Genomic DNA, 22055 nt, shown 5'->3' with positions numbered 1-22055 from the left:
CATTCGTTTATACCATGGTCAATAACCTTCCATAGGTGCATGCAGCAGCCTAGCCACTTGCAGGTTAATATACAGAACCATATTCTGAACTCCCAGACATCAAATATGACATATCTGGCTGTGACGGTTAAAGAAATATCGCTTTCTGCTCTCTGGTAGACATTATCTAGGGGTGTAAGGTATCAGGTGACTCATATTAAACTGACCTCTCTGAATATATGCTTTGTTTTATTGTACCTTGTTCCTGCCGGGATTTATGAAATTGTATGAAAAAGTGGTTTCAAGTGGGATGTATGTTTTACTGCCCCTCTGGAATGCTTTCATGTCCAGTGGCTGACTGGTTTATAGCTTTACGACCCAGCCAAGGCAAGGGTCTGTCAGACATCATGGAACCAGCTAATTTGGTTTACAACCATGAAGCGTATCCAGCTGTGCCCAATGCCCTTTTGAACCCATAATACACTCACACCACATGCCATTCAAACAAAAAGGGAGGGAGACTGATTTGGAGTGAGAATGACATTTGCAGAGTATGATCCAAATTATGGTTGTCATTGTCCATATCTGTGTGCACAATTATCACACTCTTGTTTTTGTAATTTTTTTATTTTCATATACAGTAGATTCCCTTGATGAATTTGTAGTGCCCCTTGTGTTCACCTAGCTTTAAGCTGTGAGATATGGAATGCCGAGACACATTTTATTCTATTTGCTGATGATTGCCCTGTAGGTGTATTTTACGATATAATGTGTTGTACATTGCTACATTATTACATTGATTGTTATTGCATGAATGTTTTTATCTACGCATCAGATCAAACCACTGTTCTCTTTTCTTCCCCCCGATGAAGATTTGTTCTTAAATTGAAACACTTTGGAGTTTATTCGCTACACTGAGACATTTATAATTGCTGATATGTAATTCAACAATGGTGGTTCAGAAGTACCTATAGTATCAGTGTGTAGGTTGTTTTTTTTATTGTGTTATAAAATATGAGTAATTTCTATATGTAATGAAAATGTGTTTGTGAGCATATTGTTGTGCCTAAAACCAATGATCAGTGTTCATATTTGTAGTGCTCTCTAGTATAGTCTGGAATTATAGGAAGAAGTTCCACAGTAGTTATCAGCTACAGTACAGGTTACACATTCATAATGTGTATTTATGGATACGCTGGTTGTAATTCTCAGTATCTGTTCTTATTCATTATGCATGGATGCTGCACAGTAGCATCTCTCTGTACCTTGTGCTGGATATAATTCTGAGTGTCTGTTTTTAGGCTAGGTTCACACCCATGCAGGTTGCGTTTGAGCCGTTTCTGCATTGCGTTTTTGCTGCGTTTTTGAGGTGTTTTTTTCATTTTTTAAAATTCTTCTTGTTGCTACGCAGATTTAAAACACATCAAAAATGCATCAAAAACGCAGGAAAAACACACTGCATGCTTTTCTGCAGTGTTTCCATTGAAGGCTATAGAACCAAAAACACAACTTTTTGTATTAAAAAAAGTTCCTGACCCTTTCCAAAAAAACGCACAGGGTGAAAACGCAGAGATGTGAACCTGTCCCAGAGGAAATCATGTTAAATAATATGTGTAAGAATTGAAAGCAGAACCTGTCTTGTTCTGTATACTAGGTGTAATTTTGAGTATCTGTTCTTTTTTATGTACGTATGGACTCAATAGCACATATTGGGGTTGATTTACTAAAGGCAAATATACTGTGCACTGCAAGTGCAGTTGCTCTAGATCTGAGGGGAAGCTGTGCTGATTTATATCATTAGAAAGCAAAAATGCTGTTTTTTATTTTCCTGACATGTGATTGGGTATTCTTTGCAAAGAATTGAGTCAACGCATTTCACCCCACCTCCAGGAGGTTCTGACAGAGGCTTCGTGACGTCATGTCCGGTGAGTGGAACGCACGCTGCCTGCAGCGTTCCAAGAGCTATTTTGTTGGAGAATAGAGCACATCTCCATAGACTGATGCCAGTTCACTTTCTAATGCTGATGTGATCTGCTATTTTGCTTCCATGGATTAATGTGATGGGATCAGTTATCTGCTTGAGGAGTCTATATTAAAAAAGGCTTAAAAAATATTTGAAAAATGTGAGTGCAATATGGGTATCAATTTTTAATCATTAAAAGGTTTATACAGTATTACACTATTGGTGTTTCTGTTATCTCTTTTGCATTGCTATCCATCTATGGGTGATCGTTTGGAGAGTGTCAATCAAGGATTTCCTGAGTGGGGTACATTTGTGGAGGTTGTACCCCACCTTTAAGCCTGTTTGACTCTTAAGCCATATCAGCTAAGAGTCCACTGCATCTGGTGAGTGCGGGCAGGATTTGAAGTCACGGATGATGTGGGCACAGTGGAGAGTTTTTTTGAGCACTATTTTCTGATTGGAGCACAATATTTACTACTCATTTGGGACTTTTTGTTTATTACCCACTTCAAGTCTGAACACTTTTACCCCCTTCCTGTCCAAGCCAATTTTCAGCTTTCAGCGCTGTCACACTTTGAATGACAATTGCGCGGTCATGCAACACTGTACCCATATGAATTTTTTAGCATTTTTTTGAGACAGATAAAACTTTATTTTGGTGGTATTTATTCACCACTGGGATTTTTATTTTTTTGCTATGTAAATAAAAAAGTCCAAAAATTTTTTTAAAAAGAGTTTTTCTTATAACATTTGGCAAATACATAATCTTTCTTCATAAATCTTGGCCAAAATGTATTCAGCTATCTTTTTAGTAAAACAAAACAAATAACCCAAATTAGTTTATAACCAAAAATTATAATTTTTGAAACTTTTTTTACATTATTATTTTATTTTTTTATATTATTATTTTATTTTTTTTTATAAACCTACTGTCACCCTTCCTCATCCCCCATAAGTAGTACAGTGTCACTATGGTGACACTGTACTACTTATGGGAGGTGATGAAGATTTTTTTTTTTTTACATTTTTTTTTTTACCCCGATAAAGGCTGTAAAAGCAATCATTTCTCCTTCTCTCTGGCTGCATTCTTGCAGCCATTGAGAAATACTGTGAATCTGTGATTGGTCACAGCTTGTCACATGGAACAAGGCTGTTGTGAATAGCCTTGTACCATGCGACCTCTGTGATCATTCACAGATTTCACACGTAGTAAGCAATGATGTCAGAAGTGACATCTTGCTTACACCTATTCATGTGATTACTGATTGGCCAATCAGTGATCACATGATCGGGACCTCACACAGAGGTCCTGTACAACGATCGGTGTTCGACTGTGTCCGGAGGACACAGCGGGCACCGGATTGCAGTGCCGCGCGCTCCCAGGTAACGTGCACAGGTTGAAAATGCGGGAGCCGTTTATGAACGGCAACCTGCTACTGCACTGCCCCTGTCCAGCCGTTTATATATATGGGCCGGACGGGAAGTGGTTAATATAATTTTTTGTACGTTTACTTATGGTTTAATCAATTTATTTAATTTTTTTAGCACTGCTGTTTGGTCACATTCTTTGCAAAGTGAAGCTTTACCACATTTACTAAGCTCTGGAGCAACTGCGCTTGCAGTGCACAGTATATTTGCCTTTAGTAAATCAACCATTGTATCCTGTATTCCATGTATAGTTTTTCAGTATTTGTTCTTATTATGTTGGATGTTGCACAGTAGCAGTTTCCTCGTTTTGTACAGGTATATCTCTGTGTGTTGTTGCGTCTGCATGGACACAGTATGGTCGGAATCACTCTTGGCATCTGTTTTTATTCAATACATGTACTGTAGAACTTCATATGTCTGCACAACATTTACTCTGCATAATGCTTAAAGCAGAACTAAAGTGCTTTTACAAAATATGCTAGCAGGTAGGCTTTTATTGCTAAAGAGACTCTATATATTTATACTGCCATAAAAGCTTCTGCTTTACCTGCCAATAATTTTCTTCTGAGTGCACACTGGGCTGCACAAGTGCAACTCAAAGTACATTTTCATCATGCCTTGGGTGCTGGGATGGATTGACTCCTGTGTCCATGCTTAAATGCTCATCACACCACCCCCTCACCACTGCTTACTGTAGCCAAAAACTGACAGCTGCCCGCATGCTAAAACGGAGCGTTTAGTGTGTGGGCAGTGTGAACGAGCCCTAAACATAACACATTAGACAAGAGCAGGAAACAAAAAGTCATTTCAGAGAAATGAATTTGGCTGATAATCTGCTGATTTTCTTCCTTTTTAGAAGGTGTTTTTGTGAGCAGTTTTCTTTAGTTCAACTTTTTTTTTTATATTTATGTTTTTATGTTTTTTGGTATGAATTTTATCATTATTTGTCTACTGTTGCTTTAAAATCTCTAATGTGAAAAATTACTCTTTTAGATAAGTTGCATTTAGACCTGCTATTTGAAAGCACCGTCTATGCGCTTGGGCACCAATGCCAAAGCATAAACAACAAATACAAATAATTCTGTGAATTTCTTTACATAGCAGAGAAACATTTTTCATCTGTGATTAAATTAAGTCCCAATTACTACTGTGTAGTTTTTTACATTCATGATTTAGCTGTGTGTTCAGAAAAGGCAACCAAAATCTGTTACGTATTTCAGGTAAAGGCTGCATCTTCTGACCCATTTAAAGAGCATCCAATACTCACTCCTGGAATGGAATGTTACTGGGGAAGTCTATAGGTTTTGCACTGGACTGCATCTGGTATGACCCAGTTCTAACAGTTTATTGTCTTATGTTTATGTGTGCTGTTCTTTATTTACAATGAATATTTTTAACCACTTTTATACTGGGCACTTTCCACCCCTTCCTGCCCAGGCCAGCTTTCAGTGCTTTTTCATTTTGAATGACAATTGCGTGACCATGCAACACTGTACCCAAACAAAAGGGAGAGTGATGCAACACCCATATATCATGGACTATCGATCAATGGAAGACTGTAACATGGTTCGATGAATCAAACTTCACACTGTTCCTACACACCAGGCATGTTTACGTGTGGCAAACACTGTCCCAAGTTTACGACCTGGACTGTCTTGTGCCAATGGTAAAGCATGGTGGCGGTGCAGTCATTGTTTGGGCAGCCATATCTTGGTATTCTGCAGGCCCCATCATCGCCTTGAAAGGTAGAGTTACTGAAAGGCCTTAAAAATGTAGAGTCAAAAAATGTAGGATTTTTTTTTGTCAGCTAGCAACATTAGTCATCCTGAACAGTGAGGCCAATAATAATGAAAAAGAAGATGAAACCTTAAAGATATATTTACGAAATGCATAGGGTTAAGTAACAAAGCATCAATACAGTCCAGATACAAAGGGATACCACCCCAGATTGGAATAAAAAACAAAAATACTATTTTATTAAAAGGCTGGCAAACAATTGTTGGATAAAGCTGTCTTTTGACAATAGCAGTGAAGTGTGTAATTTCTTTTATGAATAGTACTGGAAGAAAGGGAACATTGCAGACCTTTTGTTTCCACATTTCAGATGATACAGTGCCAAATTTGTTTCCAGTGGATACACGTGTACAAATAAAACATTTCAAAGTGTACGTGAAACCCAAACTTTGTACATAGTTTGCGCTAAGTAGGGAAGGGTTAGAGCCTCAGTTTGTTATTCCTGTCTGTGTTCCCATTAGGGAGATTCTCCCCTCTCTTTTTGTTCTGTTGACCATTGCAACCAGGACAAAAAGTGACTGTAGACCCAAATTCTAACAGAATTCATAGGAATATCCACAATTTGGTATTTTCTTTTACTCTGTGATAATGGTAAACAGGACCATCTGTTCTAAAGGGGGCACAGGCAACAATAAAAACCTGACAGTTGTTCTAATTTTAAAAAAATCCATAGTTATACTTAAGGGCTTGTTCTCACTGTGCATTTAAAACAACTGTTTTCTATGTGCCATTGCATTGACTGCCATTTATTGAGTATAGAAAAATGCCAGTCAACTGTTGTTTTCTATGTGCCCTGTTCACACCACAAGGCATGTCTACATTTATCCGCAGTGCACTGGAAGGCTTCGCTTGTCATTGCATTGCACTGATGTCTTCCAGTCCTAGTGACAAATGCCTGCATTGTAAAATGCTGCACTTTACCATGCAGCCCAGTGCGATCCTGCCTTTAAAGTTATTTACAATTGATAATGTAAGATATTTTTTGAAAGAGTATATTAAAATGATTGTAAAGGTAGAAGTTTTTTTTTGTACCTTTCTCTGCATTAAGCTCCCCCCACCTCCCCCCTATATAATTACTTAAGCCCGATCTTGATCCAGCACTGTGTCCCAGAGCAACGGATCTATCTGCTCTCTCTCTCTCTCCTCACTGAACATGGAGGCAGCAGTGGGAGCCATTGACTCCCCTTTCTGTAAATCAGCCTGTGAGGAGAGAATAGGGAGCTTCGCCTCACTGTATGTGTCTATAGGCTTGAGGTCGAATACGCATGAGTGCCCCCACAGCAAATGTCTTGCTATGGAGCCACTTGACAGGGGGAGGAGCCATGAGCGCCAGCAGGGGACATCAGAAAAGGAGAATTTGGGCTGCTCTATGCCATACAATTACACAAAGCAGGGAAGTACAGTGAGGAACAGAAGTATTTGAACACCCTGCGATTTTGCAAGTTCTCCCACTTAGAAATCATGGAGGGATCTGAAATTCACAGTGTAGGGGCATTACCACTGTGAGAGACAAAATTAAAAAAAAATCAGGAAATCACATTGTATGATTTTTAAAGAATTTATGTGTCTTGCACTGCTGAACATAAGTATTTGAACACCTAAGAAACAGCAAGAATTCTGGCTCTCAAAGACCTGTTACTGTGCCTTTAAAAAGTCCACCTCTACTCCACTCATTAATCTAACTTAGTAGCACCTGTCTGAGCTCTTTAAAGACACCTGTCCACCCCACAGTCAGTCAGACACCAACTACTACCATGGGCAAGATCAAAGAGCTGTCAAAAGACACCAGAAGACAAAATTGTGGACCTACACAAGGCTGGAAAGGACTACGGGGCAATTGCCAAGCAGCTTGGTGAAAATAGATCAACTGTTAGAGCAAATGGAAGAGGCTAAAGGCGACTGTCAGTCTCCCTCGGACTGGGGCTCCATGCAAGATCTCACCTCGTGGGGTATCACTGATGATAAGAAAGGTGAGGAATCAGCCCAGAACTACAAGGGAGGAGCTGGTCAATGACATGAAGAGAGCTGGGACCACAGTTTCAAAGGTCACTGTCGGTAGAACACTACGCCATCATGGTTTCAAACCATGCATTGCACGGAAGGTTCCCCTGCTCAAGTCATCACATATCCAGGCCCGTCTGAAGTTTGCCAATGACCATCTGGATGATCCAGAGGAGGCATGGGAGAAAGTCATGTGGTCAGATGAGACCAAAGTAAAACTTTTTGGTCTAAACTTCACTCGTCGTGTTTGGAGGAAAAAGAAGGATGAGTTGCATCCCAAGAACACCATCCCTACTGTGAAGCATGGGGGTGGTAACATCATGCTTTGGGGGTGCTTTTCTGCAAAGGGGACAGGACAACTGCACTGTATTAAGGAGAGGATAAATAGGGCCATTTATTGGGAGATTTTGAGCAACAACCTCCTTACCTCAGTCAGAGCATTGAAGATGGGTCGTGTCTGGGTCTTCCAACATGACAACGACCCGAAGCACACAGCCAGGATAACCAAGGAGTGGCTCCATAAGAAGCATATGAAGGTTCTGGAGTGGCCTAGCCAGTCTCCAGAGCTAAATCCAATAGAACATCTTTGGAGGGAGCTGAAACTCCATGTTGCTCAGCGACAGCCCCGGAACCTGACAGATCTAGAGGAGATCTGTGTGGAGGAGTGGGCCAAAATCCCTGTTGCAGTGTGTGCAAACCTGGTCAAGAACTACAGGAAACGTTTGACCTCTGTAATTGCAAACAAAGGCTTCTGTACCAAATATTAACACTGATTTTCTCAGGTGTTCAAATACTTATGTTCAGCAGTGGAAGACAAATAAATTCTTTAAAAATCATACAATGTGAATTTGTTTTTTAAATTCTGTCTCTCAGAGTGGGAATGCACCTACAAAGTGAATTTCAGACCCCTCCATGATTCCTAAGTGGGAGAACTTGCAAAATCGCAGGGTGTTCAAATACTTCTGTTCCTCACTGTATGATATGTTTGTTAGTTAAAAAAATATAGGTTTACTATCACTTTAATAAAGCTATAGCATGTTTAATATTTGCCGACCAACAGCAGCAAATTAAGAATATAAATATTTGCATATATGGTCTCATCATTAAAAAAAAGTAAAGGCCATGATTTATTTATTACAGGTACTTATATAGCGCCATCAATTTACGCAGCACTTTATATGTGTATATATATTTAGTACATTTACATCAGTCCCTAACCCTCATAAGGAGCATACAATCTAAGGTCCCTAACTCACATTCATACATACACATACTAGGGCCAATTTAGACAGGAACCAAATAACTTACCAACATGTCTTTGGAGTGTGAGAGGAAATCGGAGTACCCAGAGAAAACCCATACAGGCACAGGGAGAACATGCAAACTCCAGGCAGGTTATGTTGTTGGGATTTGAACCTATGACCCTAGTACTGCTAGGTGAAAGTGCTAAACATTTAGCCACTGTGCTGCCATGGGCTTCAGAACTGGGGGTTAAGAAAAATCCAGGGCAATCAGAAAACTATCCTCAATCTTTATATTATCACTTTCACTACTCTCACTGTAATTAACTATAAATGTTTGAGACTGACCCTACCATGATGCATTGATGTATGTCACTGGCTAGGGCATTCTGAATCACTAAAACAAATTAGGGGAGGTAATAATAAGAATTAATGACAGGATCGCCACTTAATTAGAAATTACTTGCGAGGGACTTAATTGCACAAACAAAATACTAAGACACAAAATTGACAACTGGTGTAGTAAAGAACTGCAGTACACAACAAACATATTGTGGAGGATAAAGAGAAGTAAACATATTAAAGATTTGCAAACTTGCCAAGGGAGGGTGGAATGTGGCCTGGCTGGTCCAATCCAAAAGGGAGCTTGCTGTAGTGCAGATGTAGACCCTGACTTTCCCTACTCCTCTGGAACCTGTCCCTGCTGCTAGTGCTGTCCCTGACAAATGAGTATGCTCTCCCTTCACTAGCCTCTTTACAAATGTGTGCCAGACCCTGGGGGCAGGGACTCTGCATGACCCAAGATGGCCACCAGGGTCACCTGGATGCAGTGTAGCCAACTGGAATGCTGCTCTAGGGAACCAAGGTAAACCATAGAGAAACCAGGTTTTACTAGATTTCCCCTCCAGCTGCTGTACTGCACTGGATGAGCGCCACCCTACAATGGAAAAAATAGACTGCACTTGTCTACAAGCTGTCACTGTACTGGACCAATCATAAGTGGCTGAAACATTGCGCGTCCTGCTGCTACATGTATACATTGTGGGACTTGCTCAGGAGGGTTTATACTAGGATCTGAACACGTCTGAGCTCATCACTACTGTGCCACAAGAGTTAGCAACAGAGTGAGATTTTGGCTTAGAATAAAGACCTCAAATTTTAGCTGCTGAATTAGTTGCATAGTTAGTCTGGCTGAAAAAAGACAAAAGTCCATCCAGTTCAACCATTGAAAAAAAAAGTTATAAACCTATACCAACAGTTGATCCAGAGGAAGGCAAAAAAACCCAGCAAAGCATGATCCAATTTGCTCCTGCAGGGAAAAAAAATCCTTCCTATTCCCCTGAGAGTCAATCGGATATTCCCTGGATCAACTTTACCTATAAATATTAGTATCCAGTTATATTCTGTGTATCCAAGAAATAATCCAGGCCTTTTTTAAAGCAATCCACTGAGCTGGCCAGAACCAACTCTTGAGGGAGTCTATTCCACATTTTCACAGCTGTTACTGTGAAGAAACCTTTTCGTGTTTGGAGATTAAATTTCTTTTCCTCCAGATGTAAAGAGTGCCCCCTTGTCCTCTGTGATGACCTCAGGGTGAATAACTCTACTCCGAGTTCACTATATGAACCACTGATGTATTTATACATGTTGATCATATCCCCCCTTAATCTCATCTACTCAAGAAAGAATAAATTCAGTTTAATCTTTCCTCATAGCTGATCTCCTCCATGTCTCTTATCAGTTTAGTTGCCCTTCTCTGTGCTTCCTCCAGTTCCCCAATGTTCTTATTGTGAATTGGTGCCCAAAACTGAACTGCATATTCCAGATGAGGTCTTACTAATGATATGTACAGGGGTAAAATGATATCACTCTCTGGAGTCTATACCTCTTTTAATACATTTGGCTGAAGAAATTTAAGCTGTGTGTGGCCTTGTCAAAATTTGATTGAAAAATCAGTTTCAGTCAATGTTTTATTTATTTATTTCAGGTACTTATATAGTGCCATCAATTTACACAATGCTTTACATATATATTATACATTCACATCAGTCCCTAACCCTCAAGGGGTGTACAATCTGAGGTCTCTACCTTACATTCATACACATACTAGGGCCACTTTAGACAGGATCCAATGAACCCACCAGCATGTCTTTTGGAGTTTGGGAAGAAACCAGAGTACCTGGAGGCACAGGGAGAAAATGCAAACTCCAAGCAGGTGATGCTTTGGTTGGGATTTGAACCAAAAGCACTGGTGGGTGAAAGGGCTAACCATTTAGCTACTGTGCTGCCCAATTTTACGTATTAGTCAGCCAGGGGTGAATATAATAGCTGGCTCTGCAGATTCCTCCATCCATGCTGTTTAGAATGGGTGGAGGAAACTATTGACTTTTCTCCTGTACAGCCCTGAGTGGTAAGCACTTCTGTCTGGAAACACTGTAGTCCTCAGTTCAAATCCCAGTCAAGACATTATCTGCGTGGAGTTTGCATGTTCTTTCTGTACTTACATGTTTCATTCCACACTCCTAAAACATGCTAGTAGTTTAATCTTCCCTTGCATATGTATTAGTGAAGATAGGGACCTTAGATTGTAAGCTTGTTAGGGTAGGGACTAATGTGAATTTACCATATCTAAAGCACTGTGTAAATTGGTAGATCTATATAGATTCCTATAATAATAAGTTCTTTTTTATTTTTTGGAGGCAAAGTCGTTTTTTAATAATAATTTTTAAAAAATGCAAACTTCTGTATATAAGCCTCGTAGTGTGTACTGAGGGAAAGGGTGGGAGAGTGGATAGTTTGGAGGGTGTTGTTATATGTGTTTGTTGGCAAAGCATTCTGCAATACACAGTAAGGGTTTGTAATTTTAGTAGTACAGATGGCGTGTGTATAAATTCCATCTGGATCAACTGTGGGTATAGGATTATAACTTTTTTTTTTCTATGGTTGAACTGGATGGAGTTTTGTCTTTTTTCAGCCAGACAAACTATGTAACTATCTCTGACTATGCAGCTGATGTTTTTGTATAAGTGAGTTTGCAAGTATGTGCAGTAAGGCACCCTTGTGTTCAGCTTCACAGTCCTGTTCTTCACAGCTGCTGAAATTTTGCCTGTACCTCCTTGTGCTGAGAAATGCGGCATAACAAATCAAGAGCATAGAGCAAATGTCTCTCTTACTGCCTTTTTAAAATATTTGTATGGGCTTTTTTAGCACCAGAAGTATGACAAATTAGTCTGGTTCTCATAGAAAATAATCAACTTTGAGCTAAATGGTTTTTAAACATGCTTGAGTTCCAATTCTTTTCTAGCATATTTGAAAAAGGTAGTGATTAAAGGCAATCTGTCATCAAGAAAACAGAACTTGGACATGCACCAGTCACTAATTAGATGAAGTCACATGTTTTGCTTGAGTCTGCCAGTGTCCAGATTAATGTTACAGTATAATACAGAAATCTGCACATGGCCATGTTAAATAATTACCTGCAATCTACAGGAAGAGAACAGTGTCTAGAGTTCTTGACCTTTGCAGTACAGTAATTGGACATCAAAACAGTTGGTTTTACACTGCTTATTGCTCAGCAGCCATTGCAACAATGTATTAAGAAAGAGGGATTTTTTTATTGGGTTTGTTTGTTTTATATAAAACATATGTGCGTTAAAGGGGGATGATTATTATGATTAACATTAGTCTTATTAAAAATGAACCAGCTTATGTGTTTTTTTTTATATATACATTTTTACATAAATCAGTAGGGACTCACAATGTAATACTCTTCCTATTCAAAGCCATGTACCGTATCAGCCTCAGGCTGTGTTTTGTGCTCCCTCTTTTGGCCATTTGTAGGTAATGCAGACTGCAAATGGATTTTTGATACTGAGTAGTACGTGTAGGTGTTATACAGTAAGTACTCAACGCAGATGTATGGTTGTGGATAAATGAAATATATGAATAACAGTTCATGTTTTTTCTGAATATCAGGCTGACAGCAGACATCTCGTACAAGGGGGGCATTTTACAATGTAATTTGATTTAAAAATATATTTCCCATTATTTCTAACAGCTCTATGTTCTTCTACATAATATGTTTTAAAATAGATAATCCATATTACTACTGTAATTACCTACTTGGTAAGGCAGTGCAATAAATAATGGGGATGTAAATGTGTGGAGTAACATGCAGGAGGCAGAATACACATAAGCATTTCTATCGCACATTATCATTTGTGTTTGCAATTCCTTATAGAATAAGGAATGCTATTGTTCTGCTACTCTTATTGCTTCTATTAATAGTAATAGTATTAGAAGAGTGATGGCAATGGTATTCCTTTGTGTAAAATATGTGTGTTTGATGTCACTCCCCTCTTCTCTTTACAGATTCTTCCTTGTGTTCAGCTGCCTGGTGCTCTCTGTATTTTCCACAATTCCCGAATATCATAATTTAGCCAACAAAGGCCTGTTCATACTGGTGAGAAGTCTATATTTCTGCTCTTTTTCTCTCTCTCTACCTTTTGCTTTATCACCTTTAGTATCCATTAAAGTGTTACTAAACCCAGGACCCTGCATTCACTCTATCTGATCTCCCACAGTACACAAAACATGGAAGTGAAATTATTTTAGTAAATATAAACTGCTAAATATCTTTTCTTATCAGCAGTTAGAGCCGTCTTGTGACTTAGATCAGTGTCCAGCAGAGCACTGGTTAAAGTTTGTAGGAGGAGTTTTCATTCTGCTTTAGGAGGATGCAGAACCCCTGACCTCTGTCTGGATAGTGCTGATTGGCCCTGTGTTGATCGCATGCACTCTCCCAAGAAAATAAAACCTCTCTAGCAATACACACCAAACTGAGAATGTACAGAATGACTCCACATGATATGTCTTATCAGGAGATAAGAGAGGGACACTGAAAGAAGGTGAGGGTCAGAGTAGTCAGGATCAAACTGGCTTTTTACACAATGCAGATGATTAACCCCTTAGGTTCCACAGTGATTATAACAAGCATACTTTACTGCATATACAGACTGATTTTACTGTTGTGGGTTTAGTAACAATTTAACTTAATCTACTACCCCCCTCTTACCTTTTGAACCCATGCTCCATTCCTTGTTTGGCTGAGTTTCTGCAGCTGGTTAGACTTTATACAATTTTGTCATACAGGGCCAGACTGTGTATAAACTGTAAAATGGTTGAGTATCCCTGCTATGCATCTCTGACATTTCTTAAACAGCGGATAAAGCAAAGCAATATGTCATGTAGTTACAACCATGTTTAGGCCAGTGGAGCTATTTTGCTATGATGTAGAATCACAACACTGTCACACCATGGGCAGAATTATGCTTTCTAAATATAAACTCTACATATGTACTCTTGTTTTTCCTCTCCTCCTGTGCCTCACTTAGTTCTAGTCGCTTGCTATCATTAACAGGAGATTAGGTTAATTGCATTTTTGTTTGTTTTTTTTATAATGCAGAATTTGATTACTTTTGTATTTTCAGTTAAACTAGCAAAAGTGTACCCACTCCTTATAATACTGTTTTCTATCACAGTAGTAGATTTCTACTATACATGTTGTGAATCTGCATGTATATTTGTTCTGAGAAACCAGGACAAAAATTTTTATTAGGTTATTTTATCTCCAGGTCAAATATCATTCAACCATTAGAATCGAGTGGTTGGGGAACATATGCATGCCAACAGATAGAGTTGACAATCATATGGGTGTATCGTAAAAAAAAAGGCAAAGCTATTCATGCTGTGAATCTGCATGTACCTTTGTTCTGTGCAAATCAGGCAGAAAAGAATGTTATTAGGTTATTTTATCTCCTGGTCAAATATTCATTCATTAGAATCGAGTGGTTGGCGAACATATGCATTATTGCCACCAGATAGAGCTGACAATCATAGGGGTGTATTTTTTTTTAAAAATGACAAAGCTATTCATGCTGTGAATCTGCATGAACCTTTGTTCTGTGCAAAACAGGGGCACAAAAGAATGGTATTAGCTTATTTTATCTCCAGGTCAAATATTCATTCATTAGAATAGAGTGGTTCAGGAACATATGCATTATAGCCACCAGATACAGCTGACAATCATAGGGGTGTATTTTTATTTTTTCAAATGGCAAAGCTATTCATGCTGTGAATCTGCATGTACCTTTGTTCTGTGCAAACCGGGGCACAAAAGAATGTTATCAGGTTATTTTATCTTCAGGTCAAATATTCATTCATTAGAATAGAGTGGTTCAGGAAGGTATGCATTATAACCACTAGATAGAACTGACAATCATAGTAAATATGTACGGTATTTATTTTTTATGATCATCAGCTCCATCTAGTTGACATAATACAGTATTTTCTTGATTCACTCTATTCTTATGATTAAAAAACATTTGATCTGGAGAGAAAATAGTCTAATAATATTTGTTTTTGCCCTCAATCGTACAGAACAAATATACTCTGCAATTATTTTTTTCTTATAAATACACCATTTAGTGTATGTTTTTAGAAGGTTCCCTGCTTTTTCCTATACGGAAGAGACAAATACATTTTCTAGCATGCCAGAAAATACTTGTATTATTTATTTGGCTTTAAGTACCATCTCTATGCTGATGACACACAAATCTATCTTTCTACCCCTCACCCCTGCAGTCTCCTCTCGCATTACTAACCTACTAAGTGACATATCGGCATGGATGTCACTCCACTTCCTCAAACTCAATCTTTCCAAAACTGAGCTCTTAGTATTCCCCCCAGCCCATGCCCCCTCCCCTGACTTTTCCATCAAGATCAATAACACAATCATCATTCCCTCCCCTCATGCCAGGGTACTAGGTGTAATCCTAGACTCCCATCTGTCCTTTCAGTCCCCAATGCAATCACTGTCCAAATCTTGTAGACTTCACCTCCGCAACATCTCCAAGATACGCCCGTTCCTAATGTCGGAAACCACTAAGCAACTTATTCACTCCCTTGTTATATCTCACCTTGACTATTGTAACTCCCTCCTCATTGGCCTACCTCAACGCAGAGTATCCCCTCTTCAGTCTATCATGAATGCTGCTGCCAGACTCATCCACCTTACTAACCATTTGGTATCAGCCACCCCTCTCTGCCAATCCCTCCACTGGCTTCCCATTGCCCAACAGATAAAATTTAAAACATTAACAATAACGTATAAAGCCATTTATAACTGTTCCCCAAATTACATCACCAATCTTGTGATATTACCCAAACCATACTCTCTGCTCCTCGCAAGACCTCCTACTCTCTAGCTCCCTTGTCTCCTCCTCCCATGCTCATCTCCAGAGCTTCCCCCATCCTCTGGAACTCTCTACCCCAATTTATCAGACTATCTCCTACTCTGCTCACTTTTAGGCAATCTCTGAAAACCTATCTCTTCAGGGAAGCCTATCCTGCCCTCAGCTAATACTGGAATCTTCCACTTTTCCAACCAGTCCATCCCCCACAGTTACTAACTTTTGTACCACTAGCCCCTCCCTCCTAGATTGTAAACTCAAAGGAGCAGGGCCCTCCTATCCCTCTTGTATTGAACTGTATTGTTGCTGTATTGTCTCCCGTTATATTGTAAAGCGCTGAGCAAACTGTTGGCGCTATATAAATCCCGTGTAATAATAATAATAATAATAATTTTTGTGTTTGTCAAAGTTGGAAGAGATTTTATTATTATTATAATACAGGATTTATATAGCGCCAACAGTTTGCTCAGCGCTTTAGCATATAATGGGAGACAATACAGCAACAATACAGTTCAATACAAGAGGGTTAGGAGGGCCCTGCTCCTTGGAGCTTACAATCTAAGAGGGATTATTTACTCTCTTACTCTGTTTTTATAAATGGGTACTTACCAGTGTATGTCCTGTCTAACCTGCTTAGGATTGGTGTAGCCTCCAAAGTCCCCAGCTACTTAGAATTTTACAAGTGGCAGGTAGCTGCCTTGGCTGTAGCGCAGTGGGAGGATAAAATCTGCGTGTTCATTAAAAGGGTAAATTCCAAATGAAGTGGTTTCCCTCAGAGTTTACATTTTAAGATCAAAGCCTTTTTCCAACTGGCTTCAATATATCAGGTGTGTATACACAGTGCTAAGCCCCCATTAAACTAGCTGATGCTTCTGCAAATCACTCTGGCAATTAATCATGGATCAAGGCAGCTACAGAGCTTCTTAAAAAGTGCTAACAATTGGAGTTTCAAGGCCTAGCAATTAACAATGAGTGAATATTCTCGGGTTTGGATTATTGGCCATTCGTCAAATACATTATGAAGTCTGAAAACTGTGAACTTAAATTTTAACCTCACTGAATAAAAGATCTAAAAAAATAATTCTGGCCATTTTCAAGGCTAATGTCTAAAGGACTGTCAAAAAAGGGCACGGGAGCCAGGTACTGCCCTGTGGAACATGTGCCAGTGCAAAAATACATTTTTAATATACTATTCAGCAGTAAGGGGGTCCTCCTTTTTTATACAACATTCAAGAAAACATGAGACAAACACTAATCCTTCCGATTTATGTTTGGGAGATGCCTTTACACTGCATATGGTGTTTTAGATGAATAGCAAATTTTTCCTTTTACGATCGCTTAAATACAGCATCAGTACACCAATCTGATTAATCATAACTATAAAAAGGTAGCTTTGACTGTGACACCAGATTTTTTTATCTAGCAGCAACATGCCTAAAATGACTGGTAGAAGTAGCAGCCGCGACAGATTTAAAAGCTATAGGATATTATACTCCTAAAAATAAAGCTTAAGCTCTCAACTTTGTGCAAATAAGCCAGTGCACAGAAGGTTGCTAGTCAAGTTTATGAACTTTTTTTTGCTGCCCCACACTGCATTGTCTTTAAAGTTTACTATAATCTCAAAACGGAGTGCACAAAAACACTTCAAAACCACAACCTTCCTCATTCCATGAACCCTCTCCAATCCCTGTATACCAAATCATTCCCAGTATATTTAGAACAGAGACTTCATGTATGTGTTGGGTAGACATTGGCGAACATCATTACAGTACATGAGCACTTGAAAGGGTAGCAAATTTCTCCTCCTCGTTCTGCAAAGGGGCATAGCAGGCCCTTTCTTGCAGAGTGCTGCTAATGCATCCTTTTTCTCCCTCTCCTCCTTAACCGCTTCCCATCTACCCTATAGCAGAAATACTGCTACAGGGTGGCACGGTTGCGCAAAAATCACATATATAAGTGGTTTTGAATTTCTGGGCAGGGGGGCGCACGTGAGCCAAGCGCGCCACGCATGCACCCTACCTGCACCGCCATTTGCGGCCACAGCTGTCAATCACCAGGTCCCGGCCGGTGATTACTCGACAGCGCCTGGTGATTTCCGATGATCTCCGACGGGGAGGAGAACTGTTTTGTTTACTAACAGTTCTCCTCCCTGTCAGCTCGGGAACAATGCTTTGGATGGCTGTGCACAGAACAGCCATCCAAAGCAGTGTGCTTACAGTGAAGCATGCTGACATGGCCCCCTATGTAAAACACTCCCAGCACACAGTTAACCCTTTGATCATCCCTCATGTTAACCCCTTCCTGCCCAGTGCCATTAGTACAGTGTCTTACTTTTTTTCAGCACTGATCACTGTATTGGTGTAACTGGGGATGTCAGTGAAACCAAGTCAGTTCCCCCCAGTGTCAGAATGTCCGCCGCAGTCCTGCTGTACGCCGCCATTACTAGTAAAAATTAATTTAAAAAATTCCAGTATCTATACCACCAATTGTAAGTGCTAAAATGTTCACGTAAACCAATTAATTTACATGTATTGGGTTTTTTGTTTTAGCAAAGACATGTAGCAGAATAAATTTTGGCCTAAATTTATGATGACATTTTTTACTGGACATGTTTAATAGCAAAAAGTCTCAAAATTGTCGGTCTTTTTTTTTATAGCGCAAAAAATAAAAACGCACATACCACCGAAAGAAAGCTCAATTCCTGGAAGAAAAAGGACAAAAATTTCATTTGGGTGCAGCGTTGCGCGATCGCGAAATTGTCAGTTAAAATAACACAACGCCGTAATGCAAAAAATGGCCTGGTCAGGAAGGGGGGTAAATCCTCAGGAGGGCAAGTGGTTAAAGATACATAGAAGCCATTTTATTTTGAGGACTGCTAATGCTTTTTTTCCTGCTTCTTTTCAAGGACATGCAGCTGCAGATTTTTATAACTGCTGATACACCCTTTTCCTCCTCCTCCTCCTCCACTAATCCTAAAATAGGAGTGTTGTGGTGCTGGTGGTAGGGAGGAGAAACTATTTTGGCCAATGTCTCTGTGCTGCAACCCCTCCCATAAAAATAGTAGAAAGTTTTTGCCCCTTTTTTTCCAAACTGCCCCAGTCTGAGGCATGGCAAAGAACCTCCTTGATGCATATCCTTTTGGTGGCTGGATGCACCAGACTAAAAGCATAACTGAAGGGGACAATTTCATGGAAAAAGGCTGGCCATCCCCTCACTATGAGGCTTTGGTTTGACACATTTTTTGCTGAAACAAGCAGAGCACATCACCATACACTTATGCAAAACAGTTTATATTTTTTTTCAGTTATTATTGTTTCATGGTTATGTGGTATGGTAGAGTAAGAATGGAGCAGGGTGAAAAGACAGGGTAATGCTGGTTAAGATCTATTTACCATTCCCAATTGTAGGGACAGGGTTTGAAAGAAGCTAGTACAAATTATTGATATCAAATGTGAGAATGGGAGACAAACAGATTCAAAAAGGTGTAAGAGTTTGGACATCATGTTGCCTGTGTTGTGGGGAATTCAAAAAGTGTCTTATCGGGAAGCCTTTGAGTATGCCATTGGATTATTTTCATTCAGTGTTTTAAGGGCACTTAAATCACTAAATGTGCTCTTATCAAAGAAAGTCTGGGCTGTAAGTCTGGAGTAGAGTGTCATTCAAAGAAAAAATTACTGATTTTTGGCCAGATGGCAATTATAGGTTTCCAGCAGTAAGATCAAAGAGCTGGCAGTTTTAGAGATCACTACATTTTTGCAGACTGTGAGGAATATATTTAAGGAAGCCCCTGTAGTGGAGTGAGAGGATTAGAAGAAGGGAGGCATTGCCTCTTAACTCACGAGCAGGAGTTGATCAGGACATCCCAATAAAGGTTAATATGATGCCAGTCTTTCTATCTTTTATGGCGGTTTGAGTTCACTATGTGCGCGAGGTGGCTTGCCTAGTAATGTTTTTGAATATTGGTGGAGCCAATGTCTCCTGTCAGTTTGGACATGGTAATGGTTAGCATGCTGATTCCGGGAGCTTTATAGTTGCATAGGAACCTTCAGAATATAGCCTGAATAATTGAAAAAATAGTGTTGGGGAGTTGAATACGTATTGTTTAAAATAAGTACAGGAGCCTTGGTATGGCAATCATTTTTAAGATGGCTGCCTATTCAAACCACAAAATAAAAATAAGTCCCAGTTTAAAATGTAATAAATCAAAATTAGAATGCTTTATTTCACAGACAAAAGTCAGCACAGCACTTTCACTAGGCCGCATTTTGAATAGGACATTTACCAGCCAGCTTTCAACAGAAAAAATCAACAGGTTATATTTGCTTGACTAGATAAAGCCCCAAAATATCATAGTAACTACATTCACAGTAGTTAAACACTTGCACTAGGCTGACATTAGAGTGTATTTGTTTTTATTTAAAAATATTGTAGTGAAATTAGGCATTATGCACATTATTTTATCACGTTTAATAAGTCCCATTTTGAATAGAAGAGACACCAGTCAACTTTTAATTAAACAACTTAATTTTAATTTTAAAAATAATTAAAGTGTATTTCTTTTATTAAAAAAATATTGTAGTGACATGCACAATATTTAACCACTTTCAGTAGGCCCCATTTTGAGAAGGAGAGACACTATTTAATGTTTAATTAAACACAGTATTTAAAGTGGTTTTAAAGGCAGAAGGTTTTTTACCTTAATACATTCTTCGGCTTGCTAAGGGGGCACTCAGTGGAGATTGGAGGAGCCAAAAGTAGGAGGATTGGGCTGCCCTGTGCAAAACCATTGCACACAGCAGGTTAAGTATAACATGTTTGTTATTTTAAAGAAAATTGTATTTAAAAAAAAAAAATGACATGTAAAAACATTTACAGTCACTTTAATTATTATTATAAGAGACACTAGCCAACTTTTAATTAAAAAAACATTAACATTAGAGTATATTTATTTCACTGAAGAAGGACCCAAAATTATTGTAGTGCCTATTTACACAGTCTTCAATTCATTCACTAGTCACATTTGAACAGGACTCCATCCAGCATTTAAAAACAACACCAAAATACCGTAGTGACTATCTGCACAGTATTTAATAATTTTTACTAGGCCACATTTTGAACAGGAGAAATGCTTCTCCAGAGAGCATGCTCAGGAGGGGATGGCTGTAGCAGGTGTGTCATCCCCTCAGCTGGCTCTGTTACAAATGGAACTTCACAGATTGTATCATTAGTTGAACAGCCATGCTGTAGATAGACAGTGCACATTTCATTATTATTATTATACAGGATTTATATAGCACCAACAGTTCGCTCAGCGCTTTACAATATAAAGGGAGACAATACAGCAACAATACAGTTCAATACAAGAGGGTTAGGGGAGCCCTGCTCCTTGAAGCTTACATTCTAAGAGGGAGGGTCTGGTCGTACAAAAGGTAATAACTGTGGGGGATGAACTGATAGGAAGAACAGAAGATTCCATTATTAGTTGAAGGTAGGATAGGCTTCCCTGAAGAGATAGGTTTTCAGAGATCGCCTAAGAGTGGGAAGAGTAGGTGATTTGATAGATTGGGGTAGAGAGTTCCAGAGGATGGGGGAGTCCTGGAGATGAGCATGGGAGGAGGAGATAAGGGAGCTAGAGAGCAAGAGGTCATGGGAGGAGCGGAGAGGACGGTTTGGGTGATATTTGGAGACAAGATTGGTGATATAATTTGGGGCAGAGTTATAAATGGCTTTATAGGTTATTGTTAATGTTTTGAATTTTATCCGGTGGGCTATGGGAAGCCAGTGGAGGGATTGGCAGAGAGAGATGGCAGATATAGAACAGTTAGTAAGGTGGATGAGTCTGGCAGCAGCATTCATGATAGACTGAAGAGGGGATAGCCTGCGATGAGGTAGGCCAATGAGGAGGGAATTGCAATAGTCAAGGCGAGAGATAACAAGGGAGTAAATAAGTTGCTTAGTAGTGTCAGAGGTTAAGAACGGGCGTATCTTGGAGATGTTGTGAAGTTGAATTATGGATGTTGCATTATGTGATTTGGCCTTTACATTGTATAGTTGTAAACTATATTAAATACAATTTTTTTTAAAAAAAGTTACACTACAAAAAAGGAAGAAAAAATTTAGAGTAGTTAAGCAGAGAAGAGGAGGAGATAGTTCATTAGAGCTGATTAAGATAGGATATAGGCACAATGTTATATATAAATATAGATTGTAAGCTCGAAAGAGCAGGGCTCTCGAACCCCTTGTGTATTGTTCTGTTACTGCATTGTCTCATGTTCTGTCCCCCTCTATAATGTACAGTGCTGAGCAAACCTTTTGGTGCTATATAAATACTGTATAATAATATATATATATATATATATATATATATACTGTATATTTCACTGTTGTTTTAAAGAATAT

At 39.1% G+C, this 22055-nt stretch overlaps 1 protein-coding gene across 3 annotated transcripts in view; it reads left to right on the top strand.

Moving 5' to 3' along the window:
- The window catches only part of KCNQ4 (potassium voltage-gated channel subfamily Q member 4), a 280413-nt gene that overhangs the window by 146861 nt on the left and 111497 nt on the right, over window positions 1-22055 (top strand). For all 3 annotated transcript variants that reach the window (XM_089673868.1, XM_089673867.1, XM_089673869.1), the window contains exon 2: window positions 12778-12868. In XM_089673868.1, coding sequence (XP_089529994.1) covers window positions 12778-12868 — 91 coding nt within the window. The remainder of the gene's footprint in view (window positions 1-12777; window positions 12869-22055) is intronic.

Source organism: Staurois parvus, unplaced genomic scaffold (genome assembly GCF_062004578.1).
Source record: "Staurois parvus isolate SC_StPar_1 unplaced genomic scaffold, SC_StPar_1.0 ptg000145l, whole genome shotgun sequence".
Lineage (NCBI taxonomy): Eukaryota > Metazoa > Chordata > Amphibia > Anura > Ranidae > Staurois > Staurois parvus.
The sequence above is the reverse complement of the archived record's forward strand: the minus strand, read 5'-3'. Positions and strand labels throughout refer to the sequence as shown.